This window comes from Poecile atricapillus, chromosome 1 (genome assembly GCF_030490865.1).
Source record: "Poecile atricapillus isolate bPoeAtr1 chromosome 1, bPoeAtr1.hap1, whole genome shotgun sequence".
NCBI classification, from domain to species: Eukaryota; Metazoa; Chordata; class Aves; order Passeriformes; family Paridae; genus Poecile; species Poecile atricapillus.
This window is the reverse complement of record NC_081249.1, coordinates 129,681,784-129,697,904: the sequence shown is the minus strand read 5'-3', so window position 1 is coordinate 129,697,904 and position 16,121 is coordinate 129,681,784. Positions and strand designations below refer to the sequence as shown.

At 36.8% G+C, this 16,121-nt stretch overlaps 1 protein-coding gene across 6 annotated transcripts in view; it reads right to left on the bottom strand.

The window, feature by feature from the left end:
* The window catches only part of NELL1 (neural EGFL like 1), a 317,342-nt gene that overhangs the window by 212,558 nt on the left and 88,663 nt on the right, over positions 1-16,121 (bottom strand). For 4 of the 6 annotated variants that reach the window (XM_058828276.1, XM_058828293.1, XM_058828281.1 and 1 more), the window contains exon 12: positions 13,859-13,987. The exons of the other annotated variants lie outside the window; for them this stretch is intronic. In XM_058828276.1, coding sequence (XP_058684259.1) covers positions 13,859-13,987 — 129 coding nt within the window. The remainder of the gene's footprint in view (positions 1-13,858; positions 13,988-16,121) is intronic. 6 annotated transcript variants of the gene reach the window in all.

The window sequence follows — 16,121 nt, the reverse complement described above, 5'->3', positions numbered from 1 at the left end:
GGATATAAGGCCCTTGTCCCAGCTCTCCAGTCTCAGAAGGATGATTTCAGTCTCTTTTTTCTTTTGAAGGACAAGGTGTTATCACCTGTAACAGGAACTCACACAAATTCAAATAAAGAAAATCATTTACTATAAAATCAGTTCATTTTCCCTTGAGATTTCTGATTTTCATGTAGTTTCTGATTTTGGCATTTTCTGGATGTCTCAGGTTTTCTAAACTTCACAGTTCTTGAGAATTCTATATGCCTATGGATTCCACAGGGGTGAGAATAAGGCTGTGAAGAAAATAAGGGAGAATTTACCTGGTTTAGTAGTGATATTGAAGGAAGAGTTCCCAAGCCAGTCAGTTCAGATTTAATTAAAATACAGGAGAAAGTACCAGGGAATGATTTATATTCAAAGGGGATTATGGCTAACACTAAGCTGTTTACAAAATCAATTGGAACCCAGCACAAAACAGATACAGCTCAGAGGGAATACACATTGATTAGATTCCCATGTCCAAGATGCAGTCCTCTTTTCCATGTTCCTCATTAATTCATTTCAAGATTTATGTGAATTGCAAAATAGATGTTCCAAGCTGTAGCAAACGCCAGTTATTTATTTTGTGTTAAATAAGGAAAAAAAAATTTTGTTCATCAAAACTAAAATTCATTTGCCTCCTAACATTTAATGAGAGAGGATGGTTCAGCTTACCTCCAAATTCATCATCTGCTCCACATTATTGAATATCCAATAATGCTAATACTAACAAAGAAACGACTGGCACAATCTATTAGCTCTCAGACTGAGCTGACAATTTCTTGGTATACCCAAAACACAAACCTAGGTACTCCTGACAACCAAAACAGTGTTTGGTAAAAGCTCTACATCTTCATAATATTCAGTGTTCTGTAGCCTTTTATGTAAAATTAGCAAGGTCCTAACTGCTGAAAAGGACATTGTTGCACTGCAGCTCCAGTGTTGTCAAGCATCAGTTGCCTGCCAGTCACAAGGGAGGTCATGTTTTAGCCAAATTTGATATTGTTGTTTGTACAGAAAAATCATCAGATCAAAACCACGCACAGTGGCAGTGTCAGGCTCTGAACCGATTTTCATAGAAAACAGCAACTGAAAATTGTGCCTTACATTCTTCCACAAACTGGATGAACTTCAGATTGCCACTGACCTTTTCACAATAGCACTGATTGAGCTAACTAGACTGAAAGTTGAAAAGCAAATAAAGTCACCAAAGGGGCAATGGGCTAAAAAACCTCCAGAACAGAGTAGAAGGCCTGACCTTCAAAGGTTAATGTTACTAGTGCCAAAGTAAATGCAGGAAACCTTTCATGATTAGAACAGTGGTTCTTAAATAGGCATTATATAATTCCAGTGAAACAAAGTGCTTAACCAAAAAATAACTCACATGCATGAACCTGGCCCTCCACGACTGGTATCTTAAAAGACTAAACCAGCTGAATTGATTACTCAGATTCCAATTTTTAACAATGATCTTTATCTTCCCACAGGCTTGCCTGTTTTCCATTTTGTCAGTTAAGTGACAATACAAGTACAGCAAAATTCCTCTTGCCTAAGAAACCTGCAGTGGAAAACAATGTCCATATTCTAGCAGTAAGGAAGAGTTTTGTGGAGAAAAACTAATCAGGATCATTCCTACTCCTGGAGGTGAGAATGCATCAACAACAAGCTGCCATGGCATCCTCATATATGCCAACTAACAACACAGTCCAGACACTGCGGAGCACTGAATCAACTCTGCACAAAATTGTATTTTACTGCCTTATGGATGGGGGACTCAAAGTTAGGAAACAAAACACTCAGTGATCTTCTCCTGAGGGAACAGAAAAAGTGTGAATGGCAACAGCTACTCCTCGAACACCCGCCACGACGGCAGGTCAAACTTCATGACCTCCTCCCTGGGAAGCAGAAGCACCAATAGGGACTGTGTCCTGGCACCAGCACATGGCAAGCAGAAGGAGCATGTGGCCAACCTGCACCATGGAGTTTTGCTGACTTAGGAAACCACCTGCTGTGTCTATGCCTAGAGCCAGCCCCAAGGCAGACAGGGATTCTTCAATGCAAACTCTCTGCAAGTTAGATTTCTCAGTTTTTGCAAAACACAGCATGTCTCGGAGCTAACACTTACTCACACTCAAATCTGAAAATGTGTATTCATAAAACCATCTTAGCACTAATAGCTACCAAGATGTACAGACACAGCCTCTGGTGAAAGCTTAAAAGGAAAATATGAGTCCTAACAGACAGGGAAATAAAATAATAAAACAAAAATGAGAAGTAAACAATCCTAAGGAAGATAAGAGACAAAAAGGAGCTTGCATTTTTGCATTGTCAATTTTATCCCAATTATTTTCAAGCACTTTCTTAAGCTTATAAGTGGAGAGAAAATAATTTTCTACTATTAAACACATTGATCCCTACAGGGACACGTTATATGCCTCATGCATGTAAGGCATACACAGCTTCAGCAAGTGGGTTCAGGACAAGATATAAACACAATGCAAGATACAAACACTGCAAACATCTTCAACAAAAGCAATAAAAAATTAGGTAAATATAATGCAACTAATCAGAAAATATCCATAGCAGGAAGGAAAACTAAGATTCTAATTTAGAAATTAAATTTAAAATTTCAAAGAAAGTGATGAGGACAGACACTGAAAAATTTTCTAGTGAACACCCAAAGGGTATTTTGAAATTTATCCTATAGGCATGAACAACAGATACACCAACTGGAAAAATAAGAAGGTATCTTTTTTGGAAAAAAACACTGAGTACTAAAATTATTATAAGAGTCAGTAAATCAACAGGAAACTAACATCAATATAAGGATTACCTTTGTAGATGCTGTACATTTGTACTGATTTCAATTATTTAAATCAAAGTCTCACTCTTTTTTATTACTCTTTTTACCAGCCTCCAAAAAGATACAGGTACAGAGAAGCAGATCATTAAATAGGAGTAGATGTATTAGAAAAATACAATTTAAGTATTTTTTTTAGAGGCAGCTACCTGCCTAAATGAAATAGATTTGTCTGTCAAAAATCATACAGACTAAGATGAATTCTCTAAAAATTAAATATGTACATGAATATTTTATAGAATGTCTGCCTTCAGCTGTCAATAACAGTTAGAAAATAAAACTGGAAAAAACCCCAACAACTTATTTCTAGCTATGTAAGCATTTTGATTACTTTTCTACACTTACTTCAGCTGCTTTTGTGTTATTATTGTGCTGTTTCTTATAAAATACCTGCGTTCAGTAAACTTCACAATACCCTGGAAAAATAACAAAGGATGCTACTACCACTATTATCCCAGTTTCCAGGTAGTAAACCAAACAAAACAAACCTGCCCAGATACACACCACTAAACACACAGATCTTACATACAAGTGGACCCACCTTTCTCTTCTTACTAGAGTGATGCAAGTAGAAAAAAGCAGCCTTATTTTTAGTTTCAATTCAAATACATGTCCTCATGCAACACAATAACATTGTTGTTTTGCTTAAATAAATCTATAAATATATTTCCATAAATGAACTTAATTAAAAAACCACAACTAGCTGAATTTTTATGATAATAAAACTTAATACAAATACGTTAAAGAAATATGTCTATCTATATTAAATTTATTGTCTAAAATTGTCTAAATATATAAAAGTTGTTATATGCCAGTGTATCCCTGCTACATCTGGATAATGTCAAAAGCTCAATGACTTTTAATAAATTCAGAACAGACTGCACTTAACACAGACATAGCTTGTACCAGCAGCAAACAACTCAATTCCACATTATCTGAAGAGAAACCATAAGGAGAACTGCTGGTCAAGGATGAAAAATATGCAGGTTGAAATAGTAAAAAAAGAGTAGAGAACAAACCAAATAGCAAAGTCCAAGGTTAACAATAATGCCTTTTCCAATAATTTCTGTGCTTTGTTTTTCACATGCACATTAACTTTGGATATCTTTGGATAACTTTGGTTAATGACCAAAGTCCTTTACTAAATTTTGGAGGTAAAAATGTAATGTGTCAGTATAAACTGACATTTGTCATGGGTTTAGAGACTCTTGTACTTTTAGAACCAATTTTGTTTACCTTCTACTGGAAAAAATATATTTTCACATAAAGGGAAAGACAATAGCTTTAATAATTACTATTACTGGAGCAGCCTCCAGCTATGCTATCACCAAGGGCAAGACATATTTGCTATTAAAAATAACTTTAAAAATATTTTTATAATAAGCCAAATTATATCTTCTATTTGGTTTTGGTGTTTTGTTTGTTGAGGTTTTTTCTACTGAAGGATAAAATCCTCATTTCCTTCAGTAGCTTCAAAAACAAAAAAATCCATAAAACCTGTGCAGAAAAAGGAGCGATTGTTTAGTTTATTGCGCTTTTTTGTTTTCTTCTGCAACTAACTTCAGGTAGAGTAAATAGTTTAAGATTAATCATACAACTGGCCAACACAGAATATCTCCTAGATGCCCTTTTCTGGATGCAGCAAAGCTGCTGTATTTTGACTTATATTATAAAGCCTGGGCACTGTAAGTCTCCTGGCTCCCCAAAGCCATCACCTTTAATTTTCATCTCCTCTATAAAGGTGTCACTCTCATCTGTTACCTTCTCCCAGGGTGGGGTGCTGTGGCTCCACAGCCAGGCAAAGTGCCACAGTGTCCTCAGGGTCACTACCTACTTCTGGCTCAGCATCTCCTCAGGATGCACCAGAGCCTCAGACATACTTGTACCCAAGCAGCTAAAATTGCTTAAAAGCATTTAAAAAAATTTTTTCTTTGAGACACCATGGCAGTGAGAACAGCTCACAAGGAGTTTCATGCTATTTTTTCCCAAGATTTGTAACACCTATACACAAGCCTGAACAAAGTGATTTTCTACACTCACTTCACTACATCTGTTACCTCTGGTCTCTACATTCTCTAGCCTCAGATCAGAGTCCTTCACATCCTTCCTATGGGTTTCCCCAGCAAATCATGTTTTTATTCTTATGTTCTCAAAACTGAGGGAGGTGGAGGGTGTTCTTTTCAATCTGTAATAGATCCTGTTGTAGAACAAGTGCATTTGTTTCCCTCTTCTGACCCACCCATGCCAACATTTAGGCAGCCTCAAAACCAGATCTGTTGCTCTACTATTGCCAGCACAGACTTTGAAGCAGGCAGATGACATCACCTGCAACATGCAATTTTACAGTTCTATATACAGAATGACCACCAAACCCACACATCAAATTTCTTCAAAGTAGATGAAAAAAATGTTTAGTGCCAGCATTTAAAAGACATTCTCTTTTTCTCATTTCAAGACATTAAACAGTGAAAAATAATTGCCATCTCTGCAAACCCAAGCACTGCAAAAGGTAACCAGGTAACCACAGAAACTCAACAACATCTAAAAGGACCCTTCAGTGCTTTTGATGCAGGTCAAGATGACAGAATCAGAAAAAAATTTGTTTGGAAGTTAAATGCAGGTTTTCTGTGCCAACTCCCTTTTGAACTTCACAGGTCACTGGGAGAGATGCAGCTGTCAGACCCCAAGTAACTGAAGGCTGTTGTGTTGCAATGGGAAAACTCCATTCCCCATATATACATCAACACTTACATGCACACATGCCATTTTTTTTAACTATTCTAGTTATGCTCCAGATTTTTGAAAAAGCCCAACTTCAGCACCTCAACCCTTAGGTTTTGAGAGCTAAGCGCACCATTTTTAGCAACTTGTATAAAAGCCCTGGTAAGTGGCTTCCATCCAAGTCCAAGGAAAACGTCCTCATTATATACAAACATTTCTCAGTATTTTTCAGTCCAGTTCAAACACAAGCGAATTTCTTCATCACTAGAAGAACAATGCTGATTTTTCCTTTCCTTTGCTGCCAAATGTTTGATGCAAGCACTTAACTGGTTTAAGCCACCAAAATTCCATGAAAAACTCTTTCAAATGTCTCCCCTTTTCATTGATGCCAGCAGGAATGTGATATGAGCTATACTGTAACATAATTTGAAAAAATAATTTTGGGAATATCAGGAAAAATACAAGGACGTAATGAGTAAAGACAAGCAAAATCTCTTTCTGTTGACAGGGTGCAGGACATACACACCCCTACTGACTGCATGGATTTCTCCCTCTTTCACTGTTGGAACAGCTATGGGGAGAAGTTGCAGTAAAGGTGTAGCAGGATGCACTGCCTGGAGTGGGGGTAAAACAACTGGAACAATGTCCAATTTACAGAGCTGTTTGTGGCAGAATACGAAGGGGCCTCTTGCTGCTTTTGGTGTTGAATAATGCTGAAACCAGCCTGACTCATCAACCCTGAAGTTCAACCTCCTGACAAGGAGGTGAAGATGTGGCAGACTTGGTAAAGTACCTGATAAAGGAACTAACAATGATACCACTGGCAACTAGAGATGCTGGGCTGACACAGCTGGCCAAGACACATGACTGATGGTCACTTCATACTATAAAAGCCCAATCCCACTCTTTAATGGCAAGGCCTTCTAACACATCCCTCCTTGGAGTTCATGCACAATCCTCCCTTGAGTGGGGACATCCTGGAGAGTAAGCAAAAAAGATGTACCCGCAGTCGTTGGTATGGGTGATTAACATCAATCTCTACTGAATAATTGCTTTTGCTAACTTTAATGTAATACCTTCAGTATGCTTCAAAAATACTGTGTTACACTATATTAGTAGTCACAGCTACCTTTACTGTGTAGTAAATCATTCTGATTAACATCTTTTAGTCTAAGCACTATCATGATAAATCATTTATATATATATATATATGTGTATGGTTTGCCATCCTTAACCCCATGGAACAAAGTTATATTAAGGTTCAATTACATCTACACAATCCTTTGGACTCAAACCTCTGACCAAGTCTAATGGTCTAATGCTAAGCCTGGATCCAGGTGCATTGAGAACTCCTTTCTGAGAAAGAGTTTAGAAAACAAGGGGGCCTTTTCTGCACATCCTGAGTAAACAGGAGGGTTTCTAATAAACTTGGTCTGAAGCTCCTCTTCTGCACACAACAAAGGGTCATTACAGTGAAAAGGAACATGCAATAGCCTTTTTTTCTCTTACTGGTCAACTTTTAAGTCAGATTCTACTATGATTAGTAGCCAGCAACATGACACTGGGTTTTCGTTAATCCATCTACCAAATTATATCCTGTACAATTCAGGAGAATGCAACCCTAACATGTAAGAACATTTATTGATTTGAGAACACAAGATCCCTAATCTCTTCATGTGAACAAAAATCTCAAGATCCTCAGAGCAGAATTTTCATTGCCATCCTGAAGAGGTGATGATGGTTTTTTTCCTTTAATAGCAATGATTATGATTTGTTCAAATGCGAGTTATTCACACTATAAGAACTGACAGTTGCAAGCCTGAACTCCTTGGGAGCCATAATTATTTATGACACTTTATTACAGCAATATGAAAACATATGGTTACGTTATTAGAAATTAGAATTTATTTTCATATAAATCTCAGCATGACATTATACCAATAGAACTAAAGTTACTCCAGGGAATGGCAAGTAATTCCACTTTCCAGGTTTCTGTAGCTAGAATATGATTTTGAACTAAGTAACTTGTAAATATAAAAGCAGCTTTAATAACAGAAATAACCTATCCACAGCCATATAAGGCACAAACATCACCTTCCAACAAACTCTTGAATCTTCTTAGGATAAAAATTTTAGTTTTTCACTTAAAATCTTTCTGTCCACTGGCAAGAATATAATCTCTGCCTTGAATTTACCACCAAACAATGAACTTAAGAGGGAAAGGGTCTGTTTTGGTTTTAGTTAAGTCTCCTCCACTAGCAGCTCATAGCACAAGGAATCTGCAGTCTCATTTATTAAAGTCCATATATCCATAAAGGCAGGACACCAACTGACAAGTGCCTGCCTTTTGATCATGTTATAATAGAGGAATTTGAGTTCATGTGATCCTTAAGGGTATAATTTCAGATAAAAAGTCTCTCTCTATGGAAACAGTAGGCAGGACAAACATATTATTTGTATTATATCACCAGAACAAGTGACTTTCACTGATAAACAGGATTACCTACATAGTAGAAGATTAAATTTGACACTGTTAGGTAACTGAAATCTTAAAAAGTAGGTCAACTGTAGGTAGGTCAAGTAGGTTGACTTCAACTTTCAAAGAAAAGGTGAACTTTTAAAAAAGCAACCTGGCTTCAAGTTTATAAAAGGCAGGCAGAGGGGTTGTTTGGAGGTTTTGGCATTGCAGGGGGGATTTTGGGTTTTGCTTTGTAAATATCCATGAGGACTTTGTTTCAACTGAAACACTGCCATTAACGTTGTCTTTAATGTCAGAGGTGAAGATTTGACTTTAACACTTTTAGATTCTTCTCCTGCCCTCCCCTTTTCTATGGATTTTGCATAGAGAAAAAAATCAGTGCATTTACCATCAGTATTTGTCCCAGCTCCTGAAATTAATGAAATGTATGCACAGGTCTGTATATGTATCTGTATCCTCACACCTATGCACAGAATATAAGTTTATCATGGCACACAGAACAATATCTGCAGCAAACAGATATCCTGTGATGCAGGTTTTCTGAAAATACAGCAAGCAGAAGGATTATCATTAAAAGCTGACCCCGAAGTCAAGTCAATGGACAACCATCCAAAACCACAGTTATACATCACTGCTACACAGAAGGTTTATATGGTACCACATACCACAGTGTGGCAAAATTACAACAGCTGCAGTGAAATCAATACAGAGGAGGAGAGGAAAATTCAACAAAATTCACATTCTTTTATAGAGCAAGAAAAATACCACCTGTGAAAACTCAGTGGATTGCCAGCAGACCTCTACTAGCTACTGGCCTGATCTCAAGCAGAGAAGAAACTCTCAGCAGCCTCTCTCAGAGCCATCACTTCTGTGGGTGTTTTCCACTTTTTTTCCTAGATGCCATACTACCACAGGCATGCTGATAGTTATGTCCTTGCATTTGGAACTATATCATTAATCTAAAAAGGTTACTTTTTCCTGATGTCTGCAATAATGGGGAAAAAAACAACCCATTGTCTTCTTCTGTGTGTTGCAATTTTTTTTCTAAGTGACCTTCAGAAAACAAACATTTTCTGACAAAACACACACTAATGGACCTTCAGACCAGATATTTTCAATATATTTACATATCTATCTTTCTGTAAGGAATTTTCTGAATACATGTGGTGCCAAGTTCAAAGGAAAAGAAACTGAAAGCAAGAAAGACCACTGTATGTGTCTACAAGGTACTTGCAAATTACAAGGAAATTAAATATGGTTTTATTTTTACAATACCTAGCAACAAAATCCTGAGATTTCAAGCACACCAGGCAGACATTCTGCCAGGCCCCCATGCTGCATGCTTGGATCCATGCTCAGTGGAAAATGAGCACTTGGTCTTCTCCCTAAGCTTTCATTTGTCTTTACTTCATCTTCTCAAAATCTGCCAAGCCCAGTAAAATTACCATAACTCTTCCTCAGAGCATGAAGTAGGCAGATTTTCTGAATTTGGCCAGCATTTCAGAGCTTATGTGACATTTTTTTGAAATGAGCAGTAATTTGTTAACAACAGATTAAATAACATTTTCGGAGCACAGAAGGGAAAAAGCGACTGAGTCATGTTCCTTCTGAAAGTCATGTGTGCATCTAGACAATTCTATCAAGTTCAAAAATGGAATGAATTTTCACAAATATCATTCTTTAAGCTGATGTAACAGCACTAAGGTGAGGGTCAGGTCATACAAGAATCATCCTAGAAAGCATACTTAAGTACACAGGGAAAGAATACAACAGTCGTAAAATGAGGATACTCATCTTGCAGGTCCACTTTAGTCAGTGGATCTTTTCATCTGTAACACGTTATCACAGAACATTCTCTGGTGACACTGGCTGAGCACATGCTGTGAAACATGACAAGACACTTGTGATAAGGCACTGTACCACTTTTATGAGATGCTTCTTGGGGGCATAAAGGATGGCTAAGGTTAATACTGATTTTCTTGTTCCATGCACTCTTGTCAGTGCGAGGAAGCGTGCATTTGTCCTGTGCTATCTATCCCACTTCAGATTTTAGCAGTATTCACACCAGATCAGATCTCAACAGCAACAAGGTAAAAATCACTTTTGTACCAACAGAACTTTGCAGGTAGAAAGGGGCTGTAAATTTTTCAAGCAAAGAAGGTAATAAAGAACGGGGAGCTGAAATGTGGCAGAGAAATATTATTCTTTTCCCCTTCACTGTGAAATACAAGCAGAAATTTTTCTTTTCAGAAGACCTGGCACTTTGCCTGTTAGCATCTAAAAAGCGAGCATCAGCATGCTAGCTAGCAACAAGCCTGGCTTTCAGCTGATGAGACTTAATTTTCCTTTCTTTATCATCTTTGAACTTCAGACTCATCATGTGCTGACTCTTTCTTGTCTTGCAGTTTGCAGTACTGTCCTATTATTTGCAAAGTAGTCACAGACTGGAGTTTTTCAACTCTGAAGAAGTACATAAGTGTAAGTGTATAAGTACTTACAGGTCTGCTGCACACATCACACAACACATCCGGAACAATCAGCGTCAGACAGACTCAAATGGATTCCCCATTTTGGTCCTGGTTTTGCCACAATCTGCTGCCCTATGTGGCACTAACACACATGCAACTTCCAGTGCTCAGCACAGGTGTCCATCTGTCATGTCCTGAAAACCCAGAGCTGCAAGTGTGCACACACTGCTGCAACTGGAATGCTTGAGTCTCTCAGGCCTTGGACTTGTCTGGCTCACTTGCATGAGTCCCAGCATCTATCCATGCATATGTGACAGAGATAAAGGGACACTGGTTCAACGCTTGTGACTATCCACAGCTTCAAGTAAACCTCAGACCACATGATTAATAGCAATGTTTCTACACATCTCTTTTTAAAAGACCAATGCTGTAATTATGTCTTACATATGCAAGACAAGCAGCCAAATTTCAGAAAAACAGAAAAAGCCCAACTATTTTGGTTTTAAGTAAAACACATTGCTTTTGTATAACATAGAGAATCTCCACTTACTTCCTTCATTCACCACAAGCTTCATTTACTTGTTAGCTTTCAGAAATTGTCTTCCCTGAATACATGTTATTTTAACAATGGAATACATATAGCGAGTAGTTATCTTATATGTACATCTCAACATAAGGAGCTTCTAAGTACTTGAAAAGCAGTTGCTGAGAATGAATAGTGAAAGCCTCTCAGGCTTTTATTATTTATTTTACGTATTTGTTGATGCCAATTATCTGATAAAATTTAGAATATTTTTAATTCTTTTTTCCACTGTACTGATACATGAAATGTGCAAAATTATATGCAAAGTGAATATGCAAAGCTAAAAAAAGAGACAAATACTTATCAAAAAGCAGAGCAGACTCAAACACAACACTTCAGAGACCTTACAAAATGAAAATTATGCCAAACTCCAGCAGGATAAAAGTGTGTGATTAAGAGCAAGCAGAAGTAACAGTAAAATCATAGGTAACATAAAATAATACTATACATCACAATTCACGTGCACAGTTACTTCAAGTACACTGGAAGAGATGAGAAATCTGGAAAGAGAATCTACAACTTAATGATCTGGAGCTCTCTGAACTAAGGTGCCACTTACCAGCACATACCATGAGTTTGAAAGAATTTAACCTTCAATCTCAAAGGAAACAGTGATATCATATGTCTTAAGTTTAAAGGCATAGCAAAGCCAAAAACAAATCAAAGAGCATAAGAGATTCCTTGCTTCCATAGGTGTTTTGCATGTTTATGCAAACACCTGTTGCTCAGGTGTTTTGAGTATTTAATTTTTAGACATAGAAATTCAAAACAGTAATAGAAAAAATCCACCCCTATACTATTTCAACCTCCTGCTAAACTGTACCTTCAGATACATGCCTTTGTCCTCAGTTGTTTAAATCACAGTTCCAAACTGCATTTGAGACTATTGTACAGCCAACTATGAAATTATTCTATTTAGCAGAATAAACACGTAGATGAGAGGAATGACGTTAGAGAAGCATAAAAAGAAATTTTGCAGAAAGCTGTCATGAGGAGTGAAAAGAAGCTCTTCACAGGGCTGAAAGGAGTCACCTCTTGGCTAATCAATTTGTCAGCCTGTAGCTCCCCTTGCTTAAGGGCATCTCTTCTGTGTAACCTCCAGAGAACTACACTCCTTCTAGCAAATATATAATTTCATAAATTGCAGAAAGCAACACTCCTGTATCCCATAGTCTCAGGTAGCAAAAACAGCTATTTGTTCTATTGCCTCATGTTTCACCCACACACAGAAATCAGGGATTTAATTTGCCTTTCCAAAAATTTATGCAACACAGACCCAGGCATGTTGCAAATCCTGACAGTTTCTTTTAAAAAGCTCTTTTTTCCACCATCACTACTACTAATGTACTGCCAGTATCTCCAAAATTGCTTGGCTCGGAATGTTTCATTTTTTTCCACAGAAGAAAAAAGGGACAGTCTAGATAAATGGAAATACTAAGCACTGTCATTGTTTAAAAGAGAAAAAAAGATCCCAGATAATACTAGATTATATATCATAGCTGATAAACAGCCTGTCTTCTGATGTCCAAGAAGTCCTCATAGTACGTATAAAGCAGTTATTCAGATTTCTGTATAAAAGTTTCTCTCTATACACAATATATCTGCTGCCTACCTTTAAGAACACACGTAGGAACTGTTTTTCCAGTCACTGAAAGTGAATATAAAGGATCATTCAAATTATTGTTTGTAGAGAAATGACTAAATACCATAAGATTTAAAGCTGCACTATACCAAACACATTTATAATCTGCTATTTCAAGACATTCTGTTCACTTGCATATACTAAAAACCCCTTTTATGAATGCAGGATCATTTAAGCACAATCCAGGCATGTATTTTTTTTATTCTTACATCCTTAGTCCTCAGTATTTCAATTCTTATGCTGTATTTTAACAGCTTATCAAAAAAAAAATCCCCATCCATCACCAGTATTACTGTAAAAACAACCTAGGGAAATATTTTTGACAGAGTCGTTCAAAAACTTTATATGATGGTCAAAAGGTTAAGTATCGCAACCTGATATACAAGGGTATCAAAAAACAAAGAAAACCCAACCCATAACACAAAGGCAGGAAGGAATGTGGTAATACTGAATCATCAATTTATTTATTTATTAAGAAGTACATCACAGCTACATATAACAAGCTCTAGAAACCACTGAGAAACAAAAAGGAGAGTAAAACCCCATTGCATTCATTCCTGTGATCACATAACACATGAACAGAACTACCTCAGCTACAATCTTCTCAGAAATAGGTCTCCTATGTATCGCAGGAAAACCATTTCAGTAGAGTACCTGTCCCACAGAAATACTTCAGGAAGGACCGCAGCTCATCAATTTTTTATCTGAGCCTCAGTACTCCTTCACATATTACTGCTTACCTACAGAATTCCCACTTGCTAAATTAATGCTTATAAAAGCACTGTTCTCTAAAAAACATTTTAGAAAGTAGGTGGTATTGTCTGAAAAACAGTGTTTTAAAATTTGTTGTGACAGTGTGACCATGGTGTGCAAAAACAACTGCAACAATGAAATAACCCTACAGACAGGGGGCCCAGCACCACTTGTAACCTTCAATCCCTATTTATGAACACAAAAAAGGTCCCTGTGATATTCATCAAAATGAAACTGAACTTTGCAATGAAATTAATTCCTCTACAATTTATTTCATATTATGTTTTTGAGTAAGCTGTTCAGGAAACGGATCTTTGAATATTTTGTTTACCTTCACAATATGCAGAGTCCCCTTGGACAGAGAGATAACCATTCTTGCATTCACAAGTAGCTTTTGTGTTCCAGTTTTTGCATTCTGAATTTTCACCACACCTGTGTCCCTCTGCACAGAAGTTATGGCCTAAAACACAAGGAACATTCAACAAGGTTTTAAAACATGTTTAGTTCAGATATTAAGGTATTTGCATTGACAGTATCACTCAAAAACTGTGTCATTTTATATTCCAAATTCTCTCTATAAACCTAATGGGTGCATACAGGCTGTTTGGATTTCTCCATCAATTCATTCTCAGAAAAAACATTTTCTTTGAAAAGATATTTGTATGAATAGTTTTGTTCAGGAGTAAAATCCTACTCCAAAGTAGGAAGCAATGACAATTCATTTAGTGTTCTACTGAACCCACATAGCAATAAGTCTCTGATTATCAGGAAGTGCAATGCTAACTTACACCAAAAGGACAATGAAGTGTAATATAAAAAAAAAAAAGCCCTCATTCTCTTATTTTGCATAGCCACATGTGCCTTTAGTAGGGCAAAATGAGACATAGCACAAAATTGTACCAGTAGTCAAAGCAACCTCATACACCCCCTTGTAATTCTGTCATCAAAAATCAGCTTGATTGTTTCTACAGCTTATAATTATTCCATGCATCATATTTTATCAAGGAGAATTTTTATTAATCTCTCCTTTTTCCTTCACACAAATTTTCAGTAGTTTCTTTGTGAACAGTTTTTTTTATTCCATATAGTCATTTCTAGAAATAGGATGAACTTTCCCACCTCCTTCTGTAAAGGTACAAGTGGCTGAAGTTCTTTCTTTCCGAATTTCAGTATTTCTCAGAGACACATCAACATCTTTCTCTGCTTAAGTCTAAAGTGAAATTGTAACTTCACCTCTAAAGGCATTCCGTTGGAAGTTAAGAAATAACTTACAGAATTTGACAACAGGATCTTTTTTCCTCCCTCCACTGATGTATGTTTTATGGATTTTCTCTATTAATATCCAAGAGTCAATTTCTATTTGCCTGAGATACATAAGTAGTCATTTTGGTAATTCCTATTTTGTCTCCATTTTCTGTCCTGGAAAGATGAAAAGCAGAAACCCAGACATAATATCATCTATTGGTATTCCAACTTGCACTTATCTGAATACCAGAGCAGTTTCTGCCACTTGTGCCTGGTCATAAAGGAGCGAACTGAAAGTCCTAGCTCATTGATCATAAACTTCCTAACATCCCCTAAAAACAGCTAAGAAAAACACAACCTGGACTTCTAACATCTAAATGCCAGATTCAGGTCTTTGTTCATATCCCTTGCTCTGATATCCTACTTTAATGTATTTTTACATACACACTTTAGTGGTCTACTGATTTAACACTCAGGTGTGCAAGTTTGCACTCCAAATTTATGTGTCTAATTGTCTAATGCTGAGTTCAGAGGTAAGTTGTTTTTTTTTTAAATGTTAACATTTGTTAGCAGTGTCAACATCCAATCCTACACGTAAACATTGAATTAGTTTTATTCACAGCCAAGGTATCTTCCTGGTGCTCAATTGGCTCCTTCTTTCATTGTAAGCCAGCTTGTGAATAACCAATTCCCTTAATGAAAACTTCAGTTATCCCTTCTAGGCTTTACTCATTTCACAGTTTGGTAAAAACAATTCAAGTATTCCAGATCCAGCCTTGCCAAGCCCAGGTACATTTTAGACTGGTAAAATAGAGTGTCAACACACTGCCTTTAGTCACTTATGCAATCACAGTATTTGACTTCTCATTATTGCCTTTATAACAATAATTGAAACTGAACACTGGAAGCCATCTCCTCAAACTTATCCCTTCAGTATCTAATTTATGCTCCCCACACAGGATTATTATTCTACTGGCATTCCAGATAACATCCAAGAGAAAATAAGTTTCATAAAATTTTCTTTGTCACCATTTCCCCTAAGACTATGACATCCTAGTCTGTTTCCTGCTTCTTTAGAATAGCAATTCTCCTTTGATTTGATTATTATTGGGTCAGAACCTCTGTAACATATCAGCATATTAAGCTAGGCAGTATGAAAATATCACATGGTTTGTTACTCTGTCTCAGGGTATTTTGTTCATACTTAGCTGTATTTCCCTCTCATCCAAAACTGTAAAAAACACATCATCTTTCACAGCATGTTTTAGTTACAAGACTGATGGCACAACTTTCTGCAATAAAGTTCTATGTTTCAAGGTTCTTTTTATCCCAGTGAGTCAACATTCCAC